Here is a 22750-nt window from a genome sequence, read left to right as displayed (position 1 = left end):
TAATAAAATGGTGGTCCGATATTCCAGGAAAAACATTAAGATCTACAACATTTATTCCATGGGACAAAACTAGTTCCAGAGTATGACTCTGGCAGTGAGTAGGTCCATAGACATGTTGGACAAAACCCACTGAGTCGATGATGGATCCAAAAGCCCTTTGGAGTGGGTCTGTGGACTTTTCCATATGAATATTAAAATCACCAAAAATTAGAATATTATCTGCTATGACTACAAGGTCCGATAGGAATTCAGGGAACTCAGTGAGGAACGCTGTATATGGCCCAGGAGGCCTGTAAACAGTAGCTATAAAAAGTGATTGAGTAGGCTGCATAGATTTCATGACTAGAAGCTCAAAAGACGAAAACGTCTTTTTTTTTTTGTAAATTGAAATTTGCTATCGTAAATGTTAGCAACACCTCCGCCTTTGCGGGATGCACGGGGGATATGGTCACTAGTGTAACCAGGAGGTGAGGCCTCATTTAACACAGTAAATTCATCAGGCTTAAGCCATGTTTCAGTCAGGCCAATCACATCAAGATTATGATCAGTGATTAGTTCATTGACTATAACTGCCTTTGAAGTGAGGGATCTAACATTAAGTAGCCCTATTTTGAGATGTGAGGTATCACGATCTCTTTCAATAATGGCAGAAATGGAGGAGGTCTTTATCCTAGTGAGATTGCTAAGGCGAACACCGCCATGTTTAGTTTTGCCCAACCTAGGTCGAGGCACAGACACAGTCTCAATGGGGATAGCTGAGCTGACTACACTGACTATGCTAGTGGCAGACTCCACTAAGCTGGCAGGTTGGCTAACAGGCTGCTGCCTGGCCTGCACCCTATTTCATTGTGGAGCTAGAGGAGTTAGAGCCCTGTCTATGTTGGTAGATAAGATGAGAGCACCCCTTCAGCTAGGATGGAGTCCGTCAATCCTCAGCAGGTCAGGCTTGGTCCTGTTTGTGGGTGAGTCCCAGAAAGAGGGCCAATTATCTACAAATTCTATCTTTTGGGAGGGGCAGAAAACAGTTTTCAACCAGCGATTGAGTTGTGAGACTCTGCTGTAGAGCTCATCACTCCCCCTAACTGGGAGGGGGCCAGAGACAATTACTTGATGCCGACATCTTTCTAGCTGATTTACACGCTGAAGCTATGTTGCGCTTGGTGACCTCTGACTGTTTCATCCTAACATCGTTGGTGCCGACGTGGATAACAATATCTCTATACTCTCTACACTCGCCAGTTTTAGCTTTAGCCAGCACCATCTTCAGATTAGCCTTAACGTCGGTAGCCCTGCCCCCTGGTAAACAGTGTATGATCGCTGGGTGATTCATTTTAAGTCTAATACTGCGGGTAATGGAGTCGCCAATGACTAGGGTTTTCAATTTGTCAGAGCTAATGGTGGGAAGCTTCGGCGTCTCTGACCCCGTAACGGGAGGAGTAGAGACAAGAGAAGACTCGGCCTCAGACTCCGACTCGCTACTTAATGGGGAAAACCGGTTGAAAGTTTCTGTCGGCTGAATGAGCGACGCCGGTTGAGCATTCCTACAGCATTTCCCTCCAGAAGCCATGAGAAAGTTGTCCGGCTGCGGGGACCGTGCGGGGGGATTTATACTACTATCTGTACTTACTGGTGGCACAGACGCTGTTTCATCCTTTCCTACACTTAAATTACCCTTGCCTAACGATTGCGTCTGAAGCTGGGCTTGCAGCTCAGCTATCCTCGCCATAAGGCGATCGTTCTCCTGTATATTATGAGTACAGCGACTGCAATTAGAAGACATCATGTTAATGTTACTACTTAGCTTCGGCTGTTGAAGGTGCTGACGAACCATGTCCAGATAAAGCGTCCGGAGTGAAAAAGTTGAATGAGGGGAAAAACAAAAAATATAAACGGTAATTAAAAAGTAAAAACCGTAAAGTTGTCAGCTAGCAAAATAAGGTTGGCAACAAAACGCACAGCAGCACGTCAAAAAAAAAATCAGCCCTAATTAATCGGCCATTCCGATTTAATCGGTCGACCTCTAATACCTATGTTTGTTTTGGATGCGTGTCGACATTTTGAGGTGAATTCTGCAAACCGCTAATGTTTATTAGTATCTCTTCCAAGAGTCCTTTTAAAATGTACAAATATACAGAAAATGTAAAACAAACAACGGGTCCTCTTTCCTGAGTTGGCCAACTTTCCAGAGTATATTCATAATGAAGTCTGTATTTTGTTGTGACCTTCTTTCTCTCCCTCCCTAGGTTGGTGATGTTGAACAATGGCTCCCTGCTCATCACCCAGGTGAAACCCAGAAACACTGGGCTTTACAAATGTGTGGCCAAAGGGCCCCGCGGACTCCCTGTCACTCTGGAGGCCACCGTGAACCTAGCAGGTAAGCGCACACACAGGCATGCACAGTTTTGACACACTGCCTCAAGACAGTTGTTTGAATCCTTCAGTTTACGTCTAACTTACTGAACCCTGTCACAGTTTAACTCCATTAATAAATGTTATCCCTCGCTAATCTGCACTATCTTTAGCTGGATTGGCACGGCAGGGTCAACAGTTCCACTCTACAGTTGGGTGGTGTACTGCATTTCCTTCATGATTAGGACACAAGATATTAGTTTTGCGGTCTTAATTCATGTTTTTTTTTTGATGTCATGGACTATCACTCCCTTCCCTTACAGAAATCGAGGAGATGGGCCCCAGCCAGAGCCGGGTCTTCTCGGCCAACTCCCTGGAGCGGGTATCCTGCCGCCCCCCTCGCGGCCACCCGGAGCCCGATGTGTGGTGGGAGTGGGGCGGGGAACGCGTTCCCTCAGAGGGCAGGGTCTACCAGGACGGACTGGAGCTGGTCTTCAGCCCCACCCAGGGGGAAGACTCAGGATTGTATACCTGCGTGGGCCAGAACAAAGCCGGTACCAGGAGGCAGGAGCTGACTGTCACCGTGGCCAGTGAGTATAGACACATCCACAATTGTCTCTGGAACCTTAATGAAAAGCACAATGTGAAATGAAAATATCAGAACCAGCATAGTTTAGATCAGGTCAGCAAGATGGTGTGAAAAGGATATTTGTGGTCAAAAGGGAAGAAAACTGTCTAAAATTGAGGGAAGCAGGGAGGTAGTATGTATACTTGTCCAATAAAAAAACACTATTCTGTTTTGTAACATATTGCTAGTGTGCCCTAATGAACACGACCCAGGTGTTTCACTGTTGAGGCGGGAGTTGGACAAAACGCTGAAGGACTGTGGCTCTCCAGGAGTGTGGTGTTTGTTGTGACCTGCACCCGCTGAAATGTATTGGGTGTAGACACTACTTTTGAAGAGATGCTAAATGCGTGTATCCCCTAGCCCCTCCGGAGTGGGTGACAAAGCCAGAGGACAGCCAGCTGGAGGAGGGCCTCCCTGGGTACCTGCATTGCCACACCCGCGCCACACCCCAGCCCGCGGTTACCTGGTACCGCAACTTCATCCCCATCACCACCGAGGTCAGTCCTGTGGTCCGAACTGTGTGTCCTGATCATTCTGAAAAGAAGTGGGAATATACACTAAGAACTACTACACACCGAGTTTACAAAACATTAGGACCACCTGCTCTTTCCATGACATAGATTGACCAGGTAAATCCAGGTGACAGCTATGATCCCGTATTGATGTCACTTGTTAAATTCACTTCAGCCAGTGTAGATGAAGGAGAAGAGACAGGTTAAAGGACTTTTAAGTATCGAGACAAATTGTGTATGTGTTCCATTCAGAGGGTAAATGGGTTAGACAAAATATTTAAAAGGACATCCAGCCAACTAGACACAACTGTGGGAAGCACAGGAGTCAACATAGGCCAGCATCCCCGTGGAACACTTTCGACGCCTTGTTGTCAACGCCCCGATGAATTGAGGCTGTTCTGAGGGAAATGGGAGTGCAAATGTCATGTTTTGTACACTCAATGTATATACTTATATTTACATACGGTTCTGGACATTTTTAATGTGACATTCTCTCGCAGTGTTACACAAGGGTTAAGTTCATTTAAGAATCATTTAACAATAATACATTTCTCAAATATGCCCCTGACGCTGCATTTTACATTCACTTTAAAGCCAATGTTTTTTACTGTGCTGAAATACAGATGAACTTTTTAATGCCCAGAACTGTAAATATGCATAAAGGTGCAATCTAACTTTCATTACCTTTTTAACCTATTGTTAAACGATTATCTTTTGACTGTAGGACATTCGCTTTAAGCTGTACCCCAACGGGACCCTGAGGATCAACAGTGTGGAGGTGTATGATAACCACTTATACATGTGTCGGAGCCAGACGGAGGCCGGGAGGGTGGAAGGCCGGGCCCGGGTCTTCGTACTTGGTGAGTGTGCACATGCGTAGGTGTGAGTTTGTAAGCGAGAGAGACAGCATGCAAGTGTGTGGTAGTACCATGATGTGTTCGTGGTGTGTTCTATGTGTGTGAGAGTGTACAAATAAACTTTTGTGTGTGTGAGTGTCATGTTATATGCGTGGGTATCAGGGTTTCCATTAGCTGGTAATTGCCGGGTTTTGGCCGATTTTAAAATAAATTAAATGCCGATAAATAAAATTGTAGCCGGCCAAAATGTCCGGGGCTGCCCTGCTGAGGAGAGAGAGAGGAGCCTTGGCCTAGGCTACTGTTGATTACGAAGATTGAGGCCTTTTTCATTGAAGTGAAGTGAAAGTTAGAGAGTAGTGAAAAGCCTATAAGGCAGGGCTCCAGACTGCGACCATTTAGTCTCATTTTGTCTGTACGAGTTAAAAAATGTATTGGTTGCATCGGTGCGAGCTACACATTCATTCACCTCACTCAAAACGTCCTATTTTTTAGTGGGCTAAAACTATGATTTGGAAAAACAGTGAAGTGCATTATCCTCATGATTCCTGTAATGAAAGTGTCTGCCTACTTGCCCCTGTACTGGTTTCGCTGGAGCCTGCTGCTGTGTCGAGTGAGCCACGCTTTTTTTTCTCCTGGAGCATTTTTTCCCCCGGGAAAGGAAAGTGTTCTGATTTGTATAACATTTTAAAAATCAATTGCAGGTAAAACACAGCTATCCTGTTGTCACTGGTGGTGTGAGGATGTTCTCAGCTTTCTGTAGATATACTTTTTATTTCAGCATGCAAGTTCGATCTGTCTTTTTAATTGTGTGCTCTGTATTTAGTTTAAGATGTGTTTTAAGTAGGCCTGTTGTAAAATAAATATCATTAGCCTATTGCTGTCTATTGTTGGGTAAGGTAGGCACTAGCCTTTCTTGGTCATTGCTGCAATATAGCCTGTTCAAAACCTTTTTGAAGGTTTAAACCTGTTCACAAGTGTTTTGTTCCATTCTGTTGAGACATTTTCTTTCTTACTTTTGATATGACCCTAATAACATTTACAAGCTTTTGTGACGATTTGGGGTGGTGTAGCCTATTACACTGCAGGCCTATGATATGAAGGCAGTGCACCCCGGCGCTCCAACTGACTCTGTCAGTTGAACTTGAGGAAGAATCTTTTAGGCCTACCAGAGTTACGTCTATAATCTTACAATATAACGCCTGCCTTTATAGAAAAATATTCTGATAAAAAAATTACGAATTAGCCCCCTTCTGAACGCATATATCTGTATAGCAGACAGTCGCCTATCTGACATGTATAAAGAAATTCAGTTTTGCATATGCTACACATCGAAACACAAGGAATAAATAGTGTTTTGTAATTAGTTAGGCTGTTTTTAAGGACATGTAAATCTCTCTTGGCCAATATTGCTGATTTATTGATGGCGCTGGAAGACCTAATGGGTTACGCGCCATAACGCATATGGATGACCGGTAAATGTATCAAATGTCCGATAAATGTAAGTCTTCCTGGTCACTTGTCCGGCGCCAAATTTTCCTGACGGAGACCCTGGGGTGTGTGTGTCTTTGTCTGCGTGTGTGTCTGTCTCTACTCTGTGCTTGGTCTCCAACACGTTTGTCTCCTTCCTCCAGAGAAGCTGAAGTTCACACCCACCCCCCAGCCCTCCCAGTGTCTGGAGTTGGACAAGGAGAGCACTGTGCAGTGCTCTGCCAAGGGCCGCGAGACCCCCACCATTCAGTGGACCAAAGCAGGTGGGTGTTCGCGGACCTCCTTGCCTGTCTTTGTACATGTGTGTGTCTCAGTCGTGTGTTGCTCAATCCAATCCAAAATCGACTCGTAGCTCCTACCCCTTGTACCAAGACACTTCTAGTTGATCTCAAAGGATAGCATGGGTGTAAGCAAATATGGTAATAACTGCCTAGCTTATTGGCATAGTCTGATTTTCTGCCATATTTCTTACTCCCATTGTTTCTACCAAGCTTATTGGAATAGTTTGATTTTCAGACTTTTTTTTTTGACACCTATTGTAAATGTGTTTTCTAAATAAGTTTGTCTATAATCTGAGAGCTGTGCTCCACTTGTAGAACAATAAACGTGAATCTGAATCTCTAATATTCCCCCCTGCAGATGGCAGTGAGCTGCCGGAGCATGTAGTCCAGACCGGCGGTGTGCTCCACTTCGCAAAGGTGACGAGGGACGACGCGGGCAACTACACCTGCCTGGCATCCAACAGCCTGCAGGGCCAGATCACAGCCGCCGTGCAGCTCACCGTAGCAGGTATCCCTCCACTAACACTAGTGGCACCAATGCAGGTCACAGACACACCACAAAGCTGCCACCTATACAACCAGACACCACACAGACCAAGGGTCCTCCGGTTGTCGTCCTCTACTTTTAACCAGAGATTGAATTCTACCTGTGAAAAATGTGTATGTATGCTCCAGCCAACCTGTGACAGTAATTAAGTTCAAGGGTTACGTTTAGAAACAGAAATGGTAGTAATCAAGATGGCAGAACTAAGTTGTGCACAGCTAATGTAGACAATCCCCAAATGTTTTTTTTTTACCAATGATTTCATAAATTGTGCTAATGCCACCATCACCAAAGCTGTCTCCAACGCAACTAAATCCATCTTAACCATCACTTCTCTTCCACTATTTCTTTCTTTCCTTCTCCCCTCTCTCTCCCCCAGTGTATATAACATTTAATATGGAGCCGGAGCACACCACTGTTTACCAGGGCCACACAGCCATTCTGCACTGCCAGGCCACCGGCGACCCCCAGCCCTTTATCCAGTGGAAGAAGAAAGACAAGTTCCTGGAGCCTCGCAAGAGCAGGTAGAGAACCACAACTGTCTGTTTTGTTAAGGCCCAAAGTAATTTTGTAGTATTTGGTTTCTCATTTGTGGGTTTTTTGTTCTGAACACCGTGCTAAACGGAATGTTTGGATAGTGTGTTTTGCTAGTGACATCTTCCCTACCATGATAAGAAACCATCTAGCCTTTGCCATATTGCCATCAGCCAGTCCCAATTCCCTTCCTATGCCTTCCCTTAGGTCGAACCCTTCATTATTTGCAGTTCTCTAAGGTAAATGCAATATGGTGGAAGCTCCTTATACCTCGAGACCCCTCAGATCAAGGTTAAGGGGAAGGGAGTGAAATAGGACTGGAGTAAAGGAAGGAAAGGAAAGGAATTGAATGCAGCCACAGCCTCACCCCTGTCCCCTCTGCTGTTTTCTCTCCAGATTTCAGAAGATGCCCAACGGCTCTCTGGTCATCCACGACGTGAGTGTGGAGGACACGGGAAGCTTCACATGCATCGCTGGCAACAGCTGCAATATCGGCCACACATCGGCAGAGCTCTATGTCGTAGGTAAGACACAAGGAGATAAACTGATCAACTTTGTGTGCCTGCTGCAGCTGTCTACAGTATTTTTATGGTTGTGGTAGGTGGAGGAAATTAAACGGCGCACCAAACTAAATACCTCTTTTGGCACTTGAATGTGTAATGACAGTAACAGGATCAAGAAAAATGAAACATTTCGACACTACAATGTCTCATTTAGAAAGGATGTAATTGAGTGGCGCCGTCTTGAAGTGTCCACTTGACGTCTGAGGCTGAGATGGTGATTCAATAGACTCCAATAGAAGGCTTTAATTCAATAGAGAAGCACATCACCTGACCCTTTCATGTGTGTGTCTGCGTGCCAACAGAGAAGCCCGTGCACCACTCGTTGGAGGAGGACGAAAAGGCGCCCTACAAGATGATCCAGACAATCGGCCTATCGGTGGGCGCCGCCGTGGCCTACATCATCATCGTCCTGGGCCTGATGTTCTACTGCAAGAAGAGACGCAACGCCAAGAGACTAAAGGACCCAGAGGGAGAGGAGGCCGAGACAGAGCACCTCAACGGTCAGGGTTCACAGTCCATTCCATTCAGTTGAATTCGGGTAGTGTCTGGTTTTCCTGGTAGTGTGAGGAGAATTGAGTTGAACTTTATTGAAAACATTACAAATATGTATAGTTGTTGTACTGCATGTACATGTATTACTCGTGACGGGCACCGATACAGTGGGGCAAAAAAGTATTTAGTCAGCCACCAATTGTGCAAGTTCTCCCACTTAAAAAGATGAGAGAGGCCTGTAATTTTCATCATAGGTACACTTCAACTATGACAGACAAAATGAGAAAAAAAAATCCAGAAAATCACATTGTAGGATTTTTAATGAATTTATTTGCAAATTATGGTGGAAAATAAGTATTTGGTCAATAACAAAAGTTTCTCAATACTTTGTTATATACCCTTTGTTGGCAATGACAGAGGTCAAACGTTTTCTGTAAGTCTTCACAAGGTTTTCACACACTGTTGCTGGTATTTTGGCCCATTCCTCCATGCAGATCTCCTCTAGAGCAGTGATGTTTTGGGGCTGTTGCTGGGCAACACGGACTTTCAACTCCCTCCAAAGATTGTCTATGGGGTTGAGATCTGGAGACTGGCTAGGCCACTCCAGGACCTTGAAATGCTTCTTACGAAGCCACTCCTTTGTTGCCCGGGCGGTGTGTTTGGGATCATTGTCATGCTGAAAGACCCAGTCACGTTTCATCTTCAATGCCCTTGCTGATGGAAGGAGGTTTTCACTCAAAATCTCACGATACATGGCCCCATTCATTCTTTCCTTCACCCGGATCAGTCGTCCTGGTCCCTTTGCAGAAAAACAGCCCCAAAGCATGATGTTTCCACCCCTATGCTTCACAGTAGGTATGGTGTTCTTTGGATGCAACTCAGCATTCTTTGTCCTCCAAACACGACGAGTTGAGTTTTTACCAAAAAGTTATATTTTGGTTTCATCTGACCATATGACATTCTCCCAATCTTCGTCTGGATCATCCAAATGCTCTCTAGCAAACTTCAGATGGGCCTGGACATGTACTGGCTTAAGCAGGGGGACACGTCTGGCACTGCAGGATTTGAGTCCCTGGCGGCGTAGTGTGTTACTGATGGTAGGCTTTGTTACTTTGGTCCCAGCTCTCTGCAGGTCATTCACTAGGTCCCCCCGTGTGGTTCTGGGATTTTTGCTCACCGTTCTTGTGATCATTTTGACCCCACGGGGTGAGATCTTGCGTGGAGCCCCAGATCGAGGGAGATTATCAGTGGTCTTGTATGTCTTCCATTTCCTAATAATTGCTCCCACAGTTGATTTCTTCAAACCAAGCTGCTTACCTATTGCAGATTCAGTCTTCCCAGCCTGGTGCAGGTCTACAATTTTGTTTCTGGTGTCCTTTGACAGCTCTTTGGTCTTGGCCATAGTGGAGTTTGGAGTGTGACTGTTTGAGGTTGTGGACAGGTGTCTTTTATACTGATAACAAGTTCAAACAGGTGCCATTAATACAGGTAACGAGTGGAGGACAGAGGAGCCTCTTAAAGAAGAAGTTACAGGTCTGTGAGACCCAGAAATCTTGCTTGTTTGTAGGTGACCAAATACTTATTTTCCACCATAATTTGCAAATAAATTCATTAAAAATCCTACAATGTGATTTTCTGGATTTTTTTTTCTCATTTTGTCTGTCATGGTTGAAGTGTACCTATGATGAAAATTACAGGCCTCTCATCTTTTTAAGTGGGAGAACTTGCACAATTGGTGGCTGACTAAATACTTTTTTGCCCCACTGTATGTAAAGTCAATATCGGTATCAGTTGCATTTATTTTTTATACGATATCAATAAATGGCAAAAAAAATAAAATAATGTAAACCCCACAACTGTGTGTTAGCCTCTAGAGTTAGTCTCCAAAACGGAACTGTTTCAAGTGATACTTCATTTCCATGGCTGTGTTGCTTTAACATTTCTGTACCTAGAAATAAGAAGAGTATGTAAAAGCAATCAGAATGTTTAGTTACTGGTATTGAAGGATGCCATTTTGTCCTTGCACTAAAGGGGGCACGGTGCAGACCAACGGGCAGGCCACCGCTGAGATCCAGGAGGAGGTGGCACTGACCAACATGGGCACCACGGCCAGCAGTGCCAACAACAAGCGCCACAGCAGCCACGAGAAAGGGCCCTACCCCCGCGCCAACCTGACCACCATCACCACTCTGGGTATGGAGCAATGCATGTGCGCACACACACACAGTCATTGTAAATAAGAATTTGGAAAAGTTGTCATTGTAACTAAGAATTGGTTCTTAGTTGACTTACCTGTATAAATAAAGGCTATATACAATCATACTGATTCCCTTCTCCTACACAGGAAAAGGTGAGTTTGGCGAGGTGTTCCTGGCCAAAGCCAAGGGCCTCATGTCGGCAGGAGGAAGAGGTAGTGAAGATGAGGAGGAGACAGTGGTGCTGGTGAAGAGTCTGCAGACGCGGGACGAGACCCTGCAGCTGGAGTTCCGCCGCGAGATCGAGATGTTCGGCAAGCTGGGCCACCCCAACCTGGTGCGCCTACTGGGCATGTGCAGAGAAGCCGAGCCCCACTACCTCATACTGGAGTACGCTGAATTGGTAAGGAGGGAGCTACCTGCTTACGCTCTGGGGTGAAGTTTCTCCTAGGTACAGATCTAGGGTCAGCTTCCCCGCCCCCAAACCTTAACCATTAGTGGGGGAAATGCAAAACTGACCCAAGATCAGTGTCTACGGGCAACTTAACTTCACCCTACTCCCTACACACAAACACACACACTTTATGTATTCTACATGGCAGTCAATTGTATCATTGAAATACATGTGTATTAAGATAAAATGCATTGATAAAATACAGATTTAAAATATGAGCTACATACGCTCACACTGACCCCAGTGCAGTGAAAAACGTGTGGGTGTCCTTTTTTAAATCATCCATGATTTAGCATCGACCCCAGACCTGTGTATATGTTCCTAGGGGGACCTGAAGCAATACCTCAAAATGTCCAAGAACAAGGAGGAGAAACCCAAGTCCCATCACCTCAGCACCAAGCAGAAGGTCAGTTTACACACACACACATACTCAAAAGAACGCATACATTAGCATCTTAAACAGGTCGTGGCTTCAGTGCAGTAGGCCAGGATTTGGTAGCTGGTGCTTAGGGTAAGTATCTCCTGTTGCATCATGCCACTGGCTTTCACTGCCTGTTGGACCACTCAGAAGGAGAAACAGATTAACCATAAGATGTGATTTAAAAAAAGCCATTAAAATGCTTAAACACACACACTAACTCACTCACTTGAAGACACACATGCGCATGAAAACAGTGATTTAATGCTTCCTATGTCCCACTCTCTCTCCCTCAGGTGGGGGTGTGTCTGCAGGTTGCCCGGGGGATGGAGCATCTATCCAATCAGCGCTTCGTCCACAAGGACCTAGCCACCCGCAACTGTCTGATCAGCGCCAAGAGACAGGTCAAGGTGTCTGCACTGGGGCTCAGCAAGGATGTCTACAACGAGTAAGATTACATTGAATTAAATCTTGATTTAACCAGGAAGGATCCCTTGCGGTTGAAAACCACATTTAAGGTGATTAATTTCAATGAATCCAGTCACAGAATAATTGTATCGATTTAATTTCGATTTCCCAAAGCAAGTCTCCATTTAAAGAGACCTGTGATATGTAAAGTGATGAACTATGACAGACTAAATTAACTGTGGCGCCACCCAATGGCCAAACATCACCCAAAGATCACCCTCCTCTCCCGTCCTCTCCTCCTCCTCTCCCCCTCCAGTGAGTACTATCACTACCGGCAGGCGTGGATCCCTCTGCGCTGGCTGCCCAGCGAGGCCGTGTTCGAGGACGACTACTCCACCAAGACGGACGTGTGGTCCTTCGGCGTGCTCATGTGGGAGGTGTTTAGCCTGGGGGAGCTGCCGCACGCTGCGCTCGACCACGACAAGGTCCTCGAAGGTGAGGGCAGTCGAACTGGATCTTGGAAGTGTTATTGAAGGATGCTACTTCACCCCAGGTGGGGGTAGAGGTAGAAGACCACTATTCCAGGGTCACATATTTTGTCATCCTAATGGGTTACTTTACTAACCTTTACCTCCTCATAGTTGTTTAAAACCACACAATTAACACAAGATGTCACTAAAATCTCCTCTATTTTTTTTGTACAAAACATAGTTTTCACACAAAACATAGTTTTCAGGGGCCTCCCGGGTGGTGCAGTGGTCTAGGGCACTGCATCGCAGCGCTAGCTGTGCCACCAGAGTCTCTGGGTTCTCGCCCAGGCTCTGTCGCAACCGGCCACGACCGGGAGGTCCGTGGGGCGACGCACAATTGGCCTAGCGTCGTCCGGGTTAGGGAGGGTTTGGCCGGTAGGGATATCCTTGTCTCATCGCGCTCCAGCGACTCCTGTGGCGGGCCGGGCGCAGTGCGCGCTAACCAAGGGGTCCGGGTGCACGGTGTTTCCTCCAACACATTGGTGCGGCTGGCTTCCGGGTTGGAGGCGCGCTGTGTTAAGAAGCAGTGCGGCTTGGTTGGGTTGTGCTTCGGAGGACGCATGGCTTTCGACCTTCGTCTCTCCCGAGCACGTACGGGAGTGGTAGCGATGAGACAAGATAGTAATTACTAGTGATTGGATACCACAAATTGGGGAGAAAAGGGGGTAAAATAAAAAAATAAAAAATAAAGTTTTCACATGTTGACATTGCGGTGATGTTTAATGCGCTCTCCTGTTCGGTCCTTTCAGAGTATTGGTCATGAGTGAATGGATAGTGAGATATAAATGTTATTTTCGTTCCAATCTATTTCAGAGTTTCACTCTAACCCCCACGTTCTTTCCCTCCATGTCTTTATTTCTCTATCCCTCCATCTTTCACCTCTTTCCCTGCATCTCGCTCGCTCTCACCCCCATGTATGTCGTTCTCTCACGTCTTTTTCTCTACCAGAGCTGAGGGAGGGCCGGGGGAAGCTGCCCCTGCCCCAGGGCTGTCCTTCTCGGGTGTACAAGCTGATGACTCGCTGCTGGGCCTCCAGCCCCAAGGACCGCTCCTGCTTTAGTGACATCGTTTCTGCCCTCAGCGAACTGCCCTCCGAGAGCAAGGTGTAACACACACGGCCCAGGTGCACAGTTTGTGTGTGTTAGGGTATGAATGTTTTATCAATGGGGGGAGGTGACGTGTGTGTGTGTGAGAGCGGATGTGTACGTGAAGGACATATACACGTTGTTGTTGTGCATGCATGTATTGGCCTTTTGAGTTTGTGTGTCTAGCACTCCAGGACTATCCTACTCCGCCTGGTTGGCTTCTGTAGTTAGCGTCTGCAAGAGCAGAACGAGACTCTTAACAACAAGGAACTTTGGTCGCAATTGAGGACCCAGCCGAGAAGAGCTCAACATCCAATGAGCTTCTCCTTCTTCTCTATGGATTAAAATGACTATTTTTTACAATGAGGACTTATATTCTGCCTTAGCAGGTCAATTGGTGTCTATAACATTTTAATCTAGAAACTAATGACAGTTAAGGTTGGCACGGTTTTTCACCCCAATTGAATCTTTTCTGTTACTCATGTTTGCGAATGGACAAAGACAAAAGGGACATTTTCTTCCCAGAGCCAAACGGGACATGAAGGTACAACCTCTTCAGGAGTAAAAATCTTATGTCTCTCACCCTGTTAGATATGATCAGAACGAGGTAAAGGGCCAGCAGTGGCATTATTGAACTTGTGTGGAGTTTAGCTGGAGTGTGGATGGAATCACCGCTTGCTCACAACACTAGTTTTCCTTGCCTTGAAGGTAAATCTTTGGTTGATTTTAAAGTATAGTCGTGGCAGTATATGGACCCTGAATTAGCTTCAACATGCTATTTTGGAGTTAAGATAACTGATCATCTAAGCTGTAGCATTATAGGCTAGCTATTTTATAAAGGCCATCCTGTCATGAACAGTTTTGTACTCCTATCAAAGATGTCTGAATGTTACTGCTCATCATCCAATCCTATCGCGACCAGAGCTTTTCCAATCAGAGTGGGAGAAACCTTTCTTCGTAGACATTTGTCTAAAAGTGCTTTGTATACATGCTTAAAACATGCACTGATCACAACTATACCTTTTTGTTTTCTAGAAGGATTGTTTCGGAGACCTGTTAACTTATTTTAAAGGTCCTGTTTTGTATTTTTTCACTGTATAGAAAGGTACTAAGCTTCTTTGATATAATTTTTTTATGTGCGAGGCATTTTATGATTTGTGTAATAGTTTGTCTTTTTTTTTTTTATCCCAAAAAAATTGAATTAAGGTTCTCCTGAATTGAAAAAAAATGCCTGGCAAATGAAGGACTTTGCATCAGATTGCTTTCTTGCTATTGTTTTTATATTTACTTTCTTGCTTTTCTTTTAATATTTACTTTTTTACTTGAACATTTTTATACATTACAGTTTTCTATTTTAAGTATGTTTATACAAACGCATATTAGCCATGGCATATACATGGTGCTGGTCCAATAAAATATTTGTTGTAAATGTACATGTTTTTGTTTGTACGCCGTTTGGGAAGTATTGTGCATACAACATTATTAACAAATATAAGATCTCACTGGTAACTTGTAGAGTTTAGCTTGAGTAAGAGTACACCTTAAAAAATATCTATTTCAACAGTTTAACAAAAAATAACCCTCTGCAATGATATTCAAGCTTTGTCCAAATCTGATATTTATCCAAAGTTAATATCAGTATCAAACTCAGCAAGTCTATATTTTTGTTGTTGTTTTGAGGGTCAGTCCAGCTTGCAGAGTGATGGAGGATGAAGATCTGTGAATCCTAAATCCAGCATAGTGTGGCTCCGTGAACGTGATGTGGAATGCATAAGGAGGGACACTTGACCCACGTTCTGAATCGATTAGGTAGAATCACAGGTCGTCTCTGGGCCAGTCCAGATAAACCCCAAACCGCCTTGACTGATGAGCGTAGGCCAGCTCCACCATTTCTGCTTATCGTGGTCAAATTTTAGTAACCAGGTAGAAATCTCAGGAGGAAGGATAGAACTTGATCCCCCAGGCTTTGCATTTTGCTCCATGTACTCCCTCCCTTACTCCTTCCCCTTCTGTTTGGACATCACCCCCACTGTGTTGGCTCTGAGTTTCTCTCCTCCAGTCCACTCTGCATCCCAGTAGCAGCGGCCCGATGGCTGCTCTTGAGATAACAACCCGTAGGGATTCTGAGGTTCAACGGGAGATGTCGGCTCCCAGGCTTCCTGGCTCATCCTCCTGGTTTCCTCTGTCCTACAGTGTCAGCCAACAGGCATCCAAGGGACACAGAATTCTCTATCAGACTGCTAATATAATTTGTGACAGGTAATCCCTATGATCTGTAACAATACATAACATAACCATGCGGTGAAAATTATGCTAATCCAAATACGTTTTCCCCAGCTACAACTTCTTGTAGTTCTGCCAGAACTCACATTTCATAAGCCCTGGTTTGTTCCGACACATATAATGGTCCACAAGGTGAAACAATGTTGACCGTTAGAGTTGCACAATTCTCCACAATGGTTCTAGCTTCCAGATGGCAGGAAATACCAAATTGAGGACTAATGATGCGCGTGCATCGATGTGGCCTGAAGAAGAATTGTTAGGATTTTGAACAGTCAGATAGCTGGCAACAATGACAAGCTGCCATGTAGGGAATCGTAGGTGGCTCATTCAGCTTGTATCTTATTGATACACTACATGGCCAAAAGTATGTGAACAACCCTTCAAATTAGTGTATTTGGTTATTTCAGCCACACCTGTTGCTGACTAGGTGTATAAAATCAAGCACACAGCCATGCAATCGCCATAGTAGAATGGCCCGTACTGAAGAGCTCAATGACTTTCAACATGTTATTGAGGAGTGGTAGGCCACATAAGCTCAAAACGGGACTGCCGAGTGCTGATGCGTGTAAAAATTGCCCTGAGTTCCAAACTGCCTCTGGAAGCAACGTCAGCACCAGAACAGTTCGTTGGGAGCTTCTTGAGATGGGTTTCCATGGCCGAGCAGCCGCACAAGAGCCTTACGGAGTGTCATACATGATGGATAATTAGCTTCCCTGCAGAAAAGACACTAATCTTCACACATCAAGATGGCAGGTGGGTGTGGGGCCAAAGATGGCAGGGGTTCAAACTGTAGAACCCAGTTCTTACATTTTGAATATAAAAATGTATTTTATCAAACAAAACTATGCTACATTTTATCTCTGGGACCCTCAGGATGACAAATCAGAGCAATATTACTGAATGTAAGTACATTATTTACCTTCAGAGGTGAATGTATCAAACCAGTTGCCGTGCTAAAAGTGTTTTGTTGTTATGCACTCTCAAACAATAGCATGTTATTTTTTTCACTATAATAGCTTCTTGAATTGGACAGTGCAGTTAGATTAACAATAATTTATGCTTTCTGCCCATATAAGACATGTCTATGTCCTGGAAAGTTGGCTGTTACTTACGTCGTTCTAGTCACATTAGCGCACGTTAGCAACAACCGTCCTGGTTTAGGGACACCGATCCCATAGAGGTTAACCCCTTCAAACAGGGTTAGTAAAAACATGTTTCTGTTCAACCATACAAGATTTTCTGGTTTATCTACAAGAAGAGGTGGTCGTTCAGTTTCTCAAGCCTGATGACAGTTGTCCACAGACAGAGAATATTCACTCCATAAACATTTGGGAGGCAGGAGCAGAAACCAGATCCAGTGCCACAGGGCACAGCTTTGAATAAACAGCATCCTTGCCTGCCAGAACTGGAGAGGTGACTCTAAACATGCCCCCCTTTTACCTCTTCCTGGTATTTCCACAGCTCACAGGGGGCACTTAATGCCCTGCCAGGTTGACCTTCCAGCTGGACCATTACCTCAGACACAATCTGTGGCACAAAATATAGTTCTGAAGCATTGTGGTTGAGATGCTTGCCGGATTCATCGTGCTGGCATCTTCCATGCGAAGCACTCGCACAGTGACTTCAAGAGGACCTGTTCTAACTGTTTCGCAACAGTAGTTGACTGCAAGTGTGCCTCAAGGTTGAGAAGACACGGCACCACATCAGACAGCGACTGGCTGTCAGTGATGTTGGTCGTGTGAATTGTGAATGGCTCCATAGACTTCACAAGCTGCTCTAGCTTGGCCCAGCCACGCAGCATTTACCTGCCAGATTCAGAATGTCGAAAATTAGATTTTTGCTCAAAGTTTAGAAAACTTTGATTAGTTATTTTTGCAGTCAAAGATAATACACTGAACTAAAATATAAAAACATGTTAAGTGTTTGTCCCATGTTTCATGAACTGAAATAAGATCCAAGAAATGTTCCATATGCACAAAAAGCTTATTTCTGAAATTTGGTGCACAAATCCCTTTGTGAACATTTCTCCTTTACCAAGATAATCCATCCACCTGACAGGTGTGGCATATCAAGGATCAAATTAATCAATGATACATGTTTAATATTACATAAACATAACATGTCATTCACATGACTTAATTTGGTTTTTTCCTCTTTGTCAGGTAAAGGTACTTGATTCTTCCATCTACTACTAAAGTTTAAAAAACATTGGATTGTTATAAAATGGGAATGAGAGTTTCCTTCCATATTTCTTGCATCAGGCTAGGCACTTATCTTTTAAATACATTGATTTATAATTTTAACCAAACCTACTGTTTTTCCTGGCAATGGAGTTGTATGGAGTCCTCTAGTGGCCAAAAGCCTGTGTTAGCATGGGCAGCGCCATTGAGTACTTTCACCATTTTGATTTAGTCAATGGGGTGGGACTTCAAACTGATCCCTCCTGATGACCCGGTTGGCATGACCTGATGACCCAGTGGAGTCGTGACAGCTGGGTCATCAGGAGGGATCAGCCAATTAATTTTACTGGTGAAGATAATGTACTATTTCAAGATAGAGATGGCCTCAATGGCACTGCTCACAGACAGAGATGTTACGTCTATCCAAGCATATGGTCCTGGCCCATCACCTTATGTATTACTGCAAGAAGTTGCTATAGGCCTACAACACATAATTGGCTCCTAGCGTCCCATGCATAGGCTACTTTCTGTCCCCAACTAAGTAATGAAACAAAATAAATGTTTCAAAATTAAACAAAATAAAAACTATTAAATCAGGTGTGAAAACGAACTGAATTTCAAATAATATAAAAACGAATATTAAATCACAAAACGACCTTATAGGCTGTTGAACAGTGTGGACCGTTTTGGGAAACATGTTGGTTAGTACAAACTGTCACGCAACGTAGCAAACATTGAACTGAACTAAACGCACCCCTGGCCACACTTTGCCAGGCCACACCCACCAAACGGGAGCAAACATACCTCAAAGGCTGTTGAAGAACAGTGGGTCTCTGAGTCAAGCTTTCAATGTAGTAAAATTAATCTCAGGAAGAATCTCAATTGTACACTCCTTGTGTCCTCTCCTCCTTTTCAAAACCCATTGGCGGCAAAAGCCAGAGGTCCCTCCCCACTGACCTCCTCTAATGGGTTTTGAGAAGGTTGCGATCAAATATATTGGGATAATCTCAATTTCATACTCCTCGCATCCTCTCAAAACCCATTGGTAAATTGCAGGTGCCTACCGTCAGGGTTGGGTAGGTTACTTTCTAAATGTAATCCCTTAGTTACTAGTTACCTGTCAAATTGTAATCAGTAATGTAACTGTTGGATTACCCAAACTCAGTAACGTAATCTGATTACATTCAGGTACTTTTAGATTACTTTCCCCTTAAGAGGCATTAGAAGAAGCCAAATGTATGTTACCAATTGAACATCTATTGCAGGATAAATCAATGTTAAAGTTTACATAGCTGGCCATATATGGATGTTAAATGTTACTTTATGGGTTGGATATGTAGGCTTCCTCTAACCCATCTCGTTCTACTACATCCAATAATACGATTAAATTATCTTTACATTCGTATATAGAATTTAAAAGTCAGATGGATGTAGCAACCACAGACTTAAAAGGGGCAATCAAAATTGTGCGAGTTTGAGCATGTGTCCATTAGGCCTGTGGATTTGAATTAGATTGAGCAATAAAATACCCACTTTTCTTCAATAGGCTGGGATCCGCACTATGCAGCTGTTGCAAAAGCGCATTTTTCACTGGCTGTCCATTGGTTTCAAAAACAATGATTGATAGGCAGCTTAAACTTTTTGAATTCAACCATTGGTTTAAAATACACACTTAGATTTGTGAACAGCCATCCACAACAATAACCCAAACCGGCTACGCATGTGCACCATCGTGCATAAAAGTATTTTGTCCCCACACCAAACGTTATCACAACACGCAGGTTAAAATATCAAAACAACTCTGAACCAATTATATTAATTTGGGGACAGGTCGAAAAGCATTAAACATTTATGGCAATTTGGCTAGCTAGCTTGCACTTGCTAGCTAATTTGTCCTTTTTAGCTAGCTTGCTGTTGCTAGCTAATTTGTCCTGGGATATAAACATTGAGTTGTTATTTTACCCGAAATGCACAAGGTCCTCTACTCCGTCAATTAATCCACACATAAAACGGTCAACCGAATCGTTTCTAGTCATCTCTCCTCCTTCCAGGCTTTTTCTTCTCTTGACTTTATATTGCGATTGGCAACTTTCATAAATTAGGTACATTACCACCACTGACTTTGTCTTTCAGTCACCCATGTGGGTATAACCAATGAGGTAGATGGCATGTGGGTACCTGCTTCTATAAACCAATGAGGAGATGGGAGAGGCAGGACTTGGGGTGCAATCTGCGTCAGAAATAGAACTGACTTCTCTTTTAGGTCTTGGCAACGCAGACGCTCGTTGGCGTGCGCGAGCAGTGTGGGTGCAATAATTGAATAACATAGATTTCTAAATGTATTTTGCGACGCGAGCGGTGTAGTCAGCCTGTAAGGCGCAAATAACTAAATGAGCTATGTAGATATCAACAATACGTGATATCCGTATCGCCGTAGACTACACCACTGCTGTCATCCTTACCTCCAAGCGTTTATTGAAATTGGATAACCTTTGGATGCCGACAGCAGTCGCACCATTGGAAGACATAGCTTGGACTAGCCTACAAAAGCCTTTTCCTGCGATCCGTCAAACACATTTGGTGTGTCATCATGGTGCTCAGACTCAGCTCAGGTGGAACAAATATAAACTTGCACTTTTTTTTCAATGCTGATTTGAATGACATTGAGAAAACAGAAGTGTCAACAATTTTTTTTCCGCAAACATACTTTCTGAATTTCAAAGTAATCTAGTTTTTCAAAGTATCTAATCTGTTTACAATATTTCTGCTGGTAACGTAACGGATTATAGTTACCGTTTAAGTAATCCCTTACATGTAACGTTAATGTAATCCGTTACTCCCCAACCCTGCCTACAGTAACCTACAGTGTAAAACATTGCCATTCAAACAGTGTTGAAAAGAGAAAACAGAACATTCTGCTCCATTGTAAAGTGCAATTGTACCAAAATATTTGAGCGCAACTAAGCACATTTCTTTACCTTGTAAATTACACATAGGACCTGAAATCAAATCTTATTTGTCACATGCTTCCTAAACAACAGGTGTAGACTAACAGTGAAATGCATACTTACAGGCCCTTCACAATGCAGAGGGGGAAAAAATGAAATAATAGGAAAACAATGAGTAACGATAACTTGCCTATGTACACGGGGTACCAGAAATGTAGCATAACATAGGATGGTGACATTGGCGGGAAAGGGAATAGGGGATACCTAGTCAGTTGTACAAATGAATGCAAGCATATGGATTCAGTCTCAGGGGTGTTAGGGTACAGCATAAAGGCAAGTTACCATTATCAATGCAGTTCCCGAAATAGAAACGCTAGATGGCAACATTGGCATGTTTAACTTGTTTTTGACATTGCAAGTAAGACGATAATCCTAGGTATGGCTTTTTAGTTCTGCTATTACTAAACTATGTGATAATATTACTTGTATTTTTAATGTATGTATACGAAGTCGATGCATTTGACCAGGAATCAATGACCAATTTGCTTAGAAATTATGGTATGCCTACAAAAATAGGCTACTTCGAATGTTTAGGAAGGTCATAATTTAAATCGAGATGATTTTCCACCCAAGAATGATGATCATTATGATGCTTTCCAAAAGGTTCGCACATGCAGGCATATCATTGGCAGCATAGGTCAACAATCAAGAACCTTCTCCTGCTATTACAAAGACGTCATCATCATAAACATTTTCTTTAATTCTTCAAGAAAAAATCCCTCCCTTTGATCCATGTTACTCGATCCCTCTCTCGCCACCTGGCGTTGCTACTGTCATGTTCTTTCCTCTTACAGCGTTGCGAAGGAATACATATATGTTTTTGCTTGCATGCGTTCTATAAAAGATATTCCATGAACCATGGTTGTACAGCCTGCACGAATCCTAGCCTTTTGGGAGGAAGAATGAAGGTCGCTCCTGTGTAGGGTGTTCATTTTACTACTATTCCCCCATCTCGCGTTCCTAGTGTGTGTCAGCCCATCTATCAGGGTGGATCAATGCTGGATTCTCTGCTTCATACAAACTCCTATCCGTTCTCTCGGCCCGCTACACTCGCTTGCCTCGTACCCGGGGGCGCATCTATCAGCATAGATAGCCCTGCGCTGGCTCCAAGCGGGCCTTGAGGTAGATATGCTGTAGTTTGGAATACTGCGGTTTGGACGGTCGGGTTGGAAATGCCGGTGGTGTAAAAAAGTCAAATTCATATTTTCCCTCGTCGCACTGTTCTCGGCGGCTGCCAAGCTCGGTGCTTAGCGGCCTGTACACACAAAATGTCGACCAGAACGCCATTGCCCACTGTGAATGAGCGTGATACAGAGAATGTAAGTATCCAATGTATATTCTTCCCTATGGTCTATATTTTTCTAATGACGATATCATTTTTTGCTAAGTGTGTTTGGTGATGCGTGTGAATCATAATAATGCTAAAATTGGGCTTGTCTATGTAACCTATCGGTCAGCAAGCTAGCGGCATAGCCCGCTGGGGCAATGGGGATTTAGCTAACGTTACCCATCTTCTGCCATTGTCATTTTATAACGTTTGTGCATTTGAAATTGTTAGTCGGATCAAATTTTACACATGCCATTGTAGACTATCGTAGCCTACACATAAACATTCGTATTTGTAGTACCTAGAATTGGGCCATGTCTGCGTGGAAGACTGCGTTCTAAATGATGCTTTCGGTTATCTATGTATGGAAACCGTATTCTACAAATCAGATACAATGTTGCCTTATGTGTCGGTCGGTTCTGGTTGATTATAACAACTAGAGTTACACGGTATTTCAATTTCTGGATGAGACCGCTGTTAAAATGTGCCATAGTATAGGACAATTGCTATTGTTAGCCTACTGCAACATTATATCTAGACCATGTCCCCTTATCGATGATGGCATGCAGTTCAAAAGCTGTGACTCAACTTTGAGATCATGGTAGGCCTACGTG

The 22750-nt window shown here is 43.9% G+C and overlaps 2 protein-coding genes across 4 annotated transcripts in view; both read left to right on the top strand.

Annotated features, from left to right (window-relative positions):
• Positions 1-14762, top strand: part of LOC120065200 (inactive tyrosine-protein kinase 7-like) — a 46790-nt gene extending 32028 nt beyond the window's left edge. The window contains exons 6-20 of the mRNA XM_039015997.1: positions 2244-2374; positions 2673-2939; positions 3338-3474; positions 4214-4349; positions 5978-6097; positions 6474-6623; positions 7039-7183; positions 7590-7717; positions 8059-8256; positions 10280-10441; positions 10593-10846; positions 11223-11303; positions 11612-11763; positions 12040-12218; positions 13202-14762. Of these exons, the coding sequence (XP_038871925.1) occupies positions 2244-2374; positions 2673-2939; positions 3338-3474; positions 4214-4349; positions 5978-6097; positions 6474-6623; positions 7039-7183; positions 7590-7717; positions 8059-8256; positions 10280-10441; positions 10593-10846; positions 11223-11303; positions 11612-11763; positions 12040-12218; positions 13202-13362 (2401 nt within the window). The 3' untranslated portion in view covers positions 13363-14762. The remainder of the gene's footprint in view (positions 1-2243; positions 2375-2672; positions 2940-3337; positions 3475-4213; positions 4350-5977; positions 6098-6473; positions 6624-7038; positions 7184-7589; positions 7718-8058; positions 8257-10279; positions 10442-10592; positions 10847-11222; positions 11304-11611; positions 11764-12039; positions 12219-13201) is intronic.
• Positions 14763-21614: 6852 nt separating this feature from the next.
• Positions 21615-22750, top strand: part of LOC120065174 (serine/threonine-protein kinase MARK1-like) — a 76901-nt gene continuing 75765 nt past the window's right edge. For all 3 annotated transcript variants that reach the window (XM_039015975.1, XM_039015967.1, XM_039015958.1), the window contains exon 1: positions 21615-22128. In XM_039015975.1, the coding sequence (XP_038871903.1) occupies positions 22078-22128 (51 nt within the window). In that variant the 5' untranslated portion in view covers positions 21615-22077. The remainder of the gene's footprint in view (positions 22129-22750) is intronic.

Source organism: Salvelinus namaycush, chromosome 2 (genome assembly GCF_016432855.1).
Source record: "Salvelinus namaycush isolate Seneca chromosome 2, SaNama_1.0, whole genome shotgun sequence".
Lineage (NCBI taxonomy): Eukaryota > Metazoa > Chordata > Actinopteri > Salmoniformes > Salmonidae > Salvelinus > Salvelinus namaycush.
The sequence above is the reverse complement of the archived record's forward strand: the minus strand, read 5'-3'. Positions and strand labels throughout refer to the sequence as shown.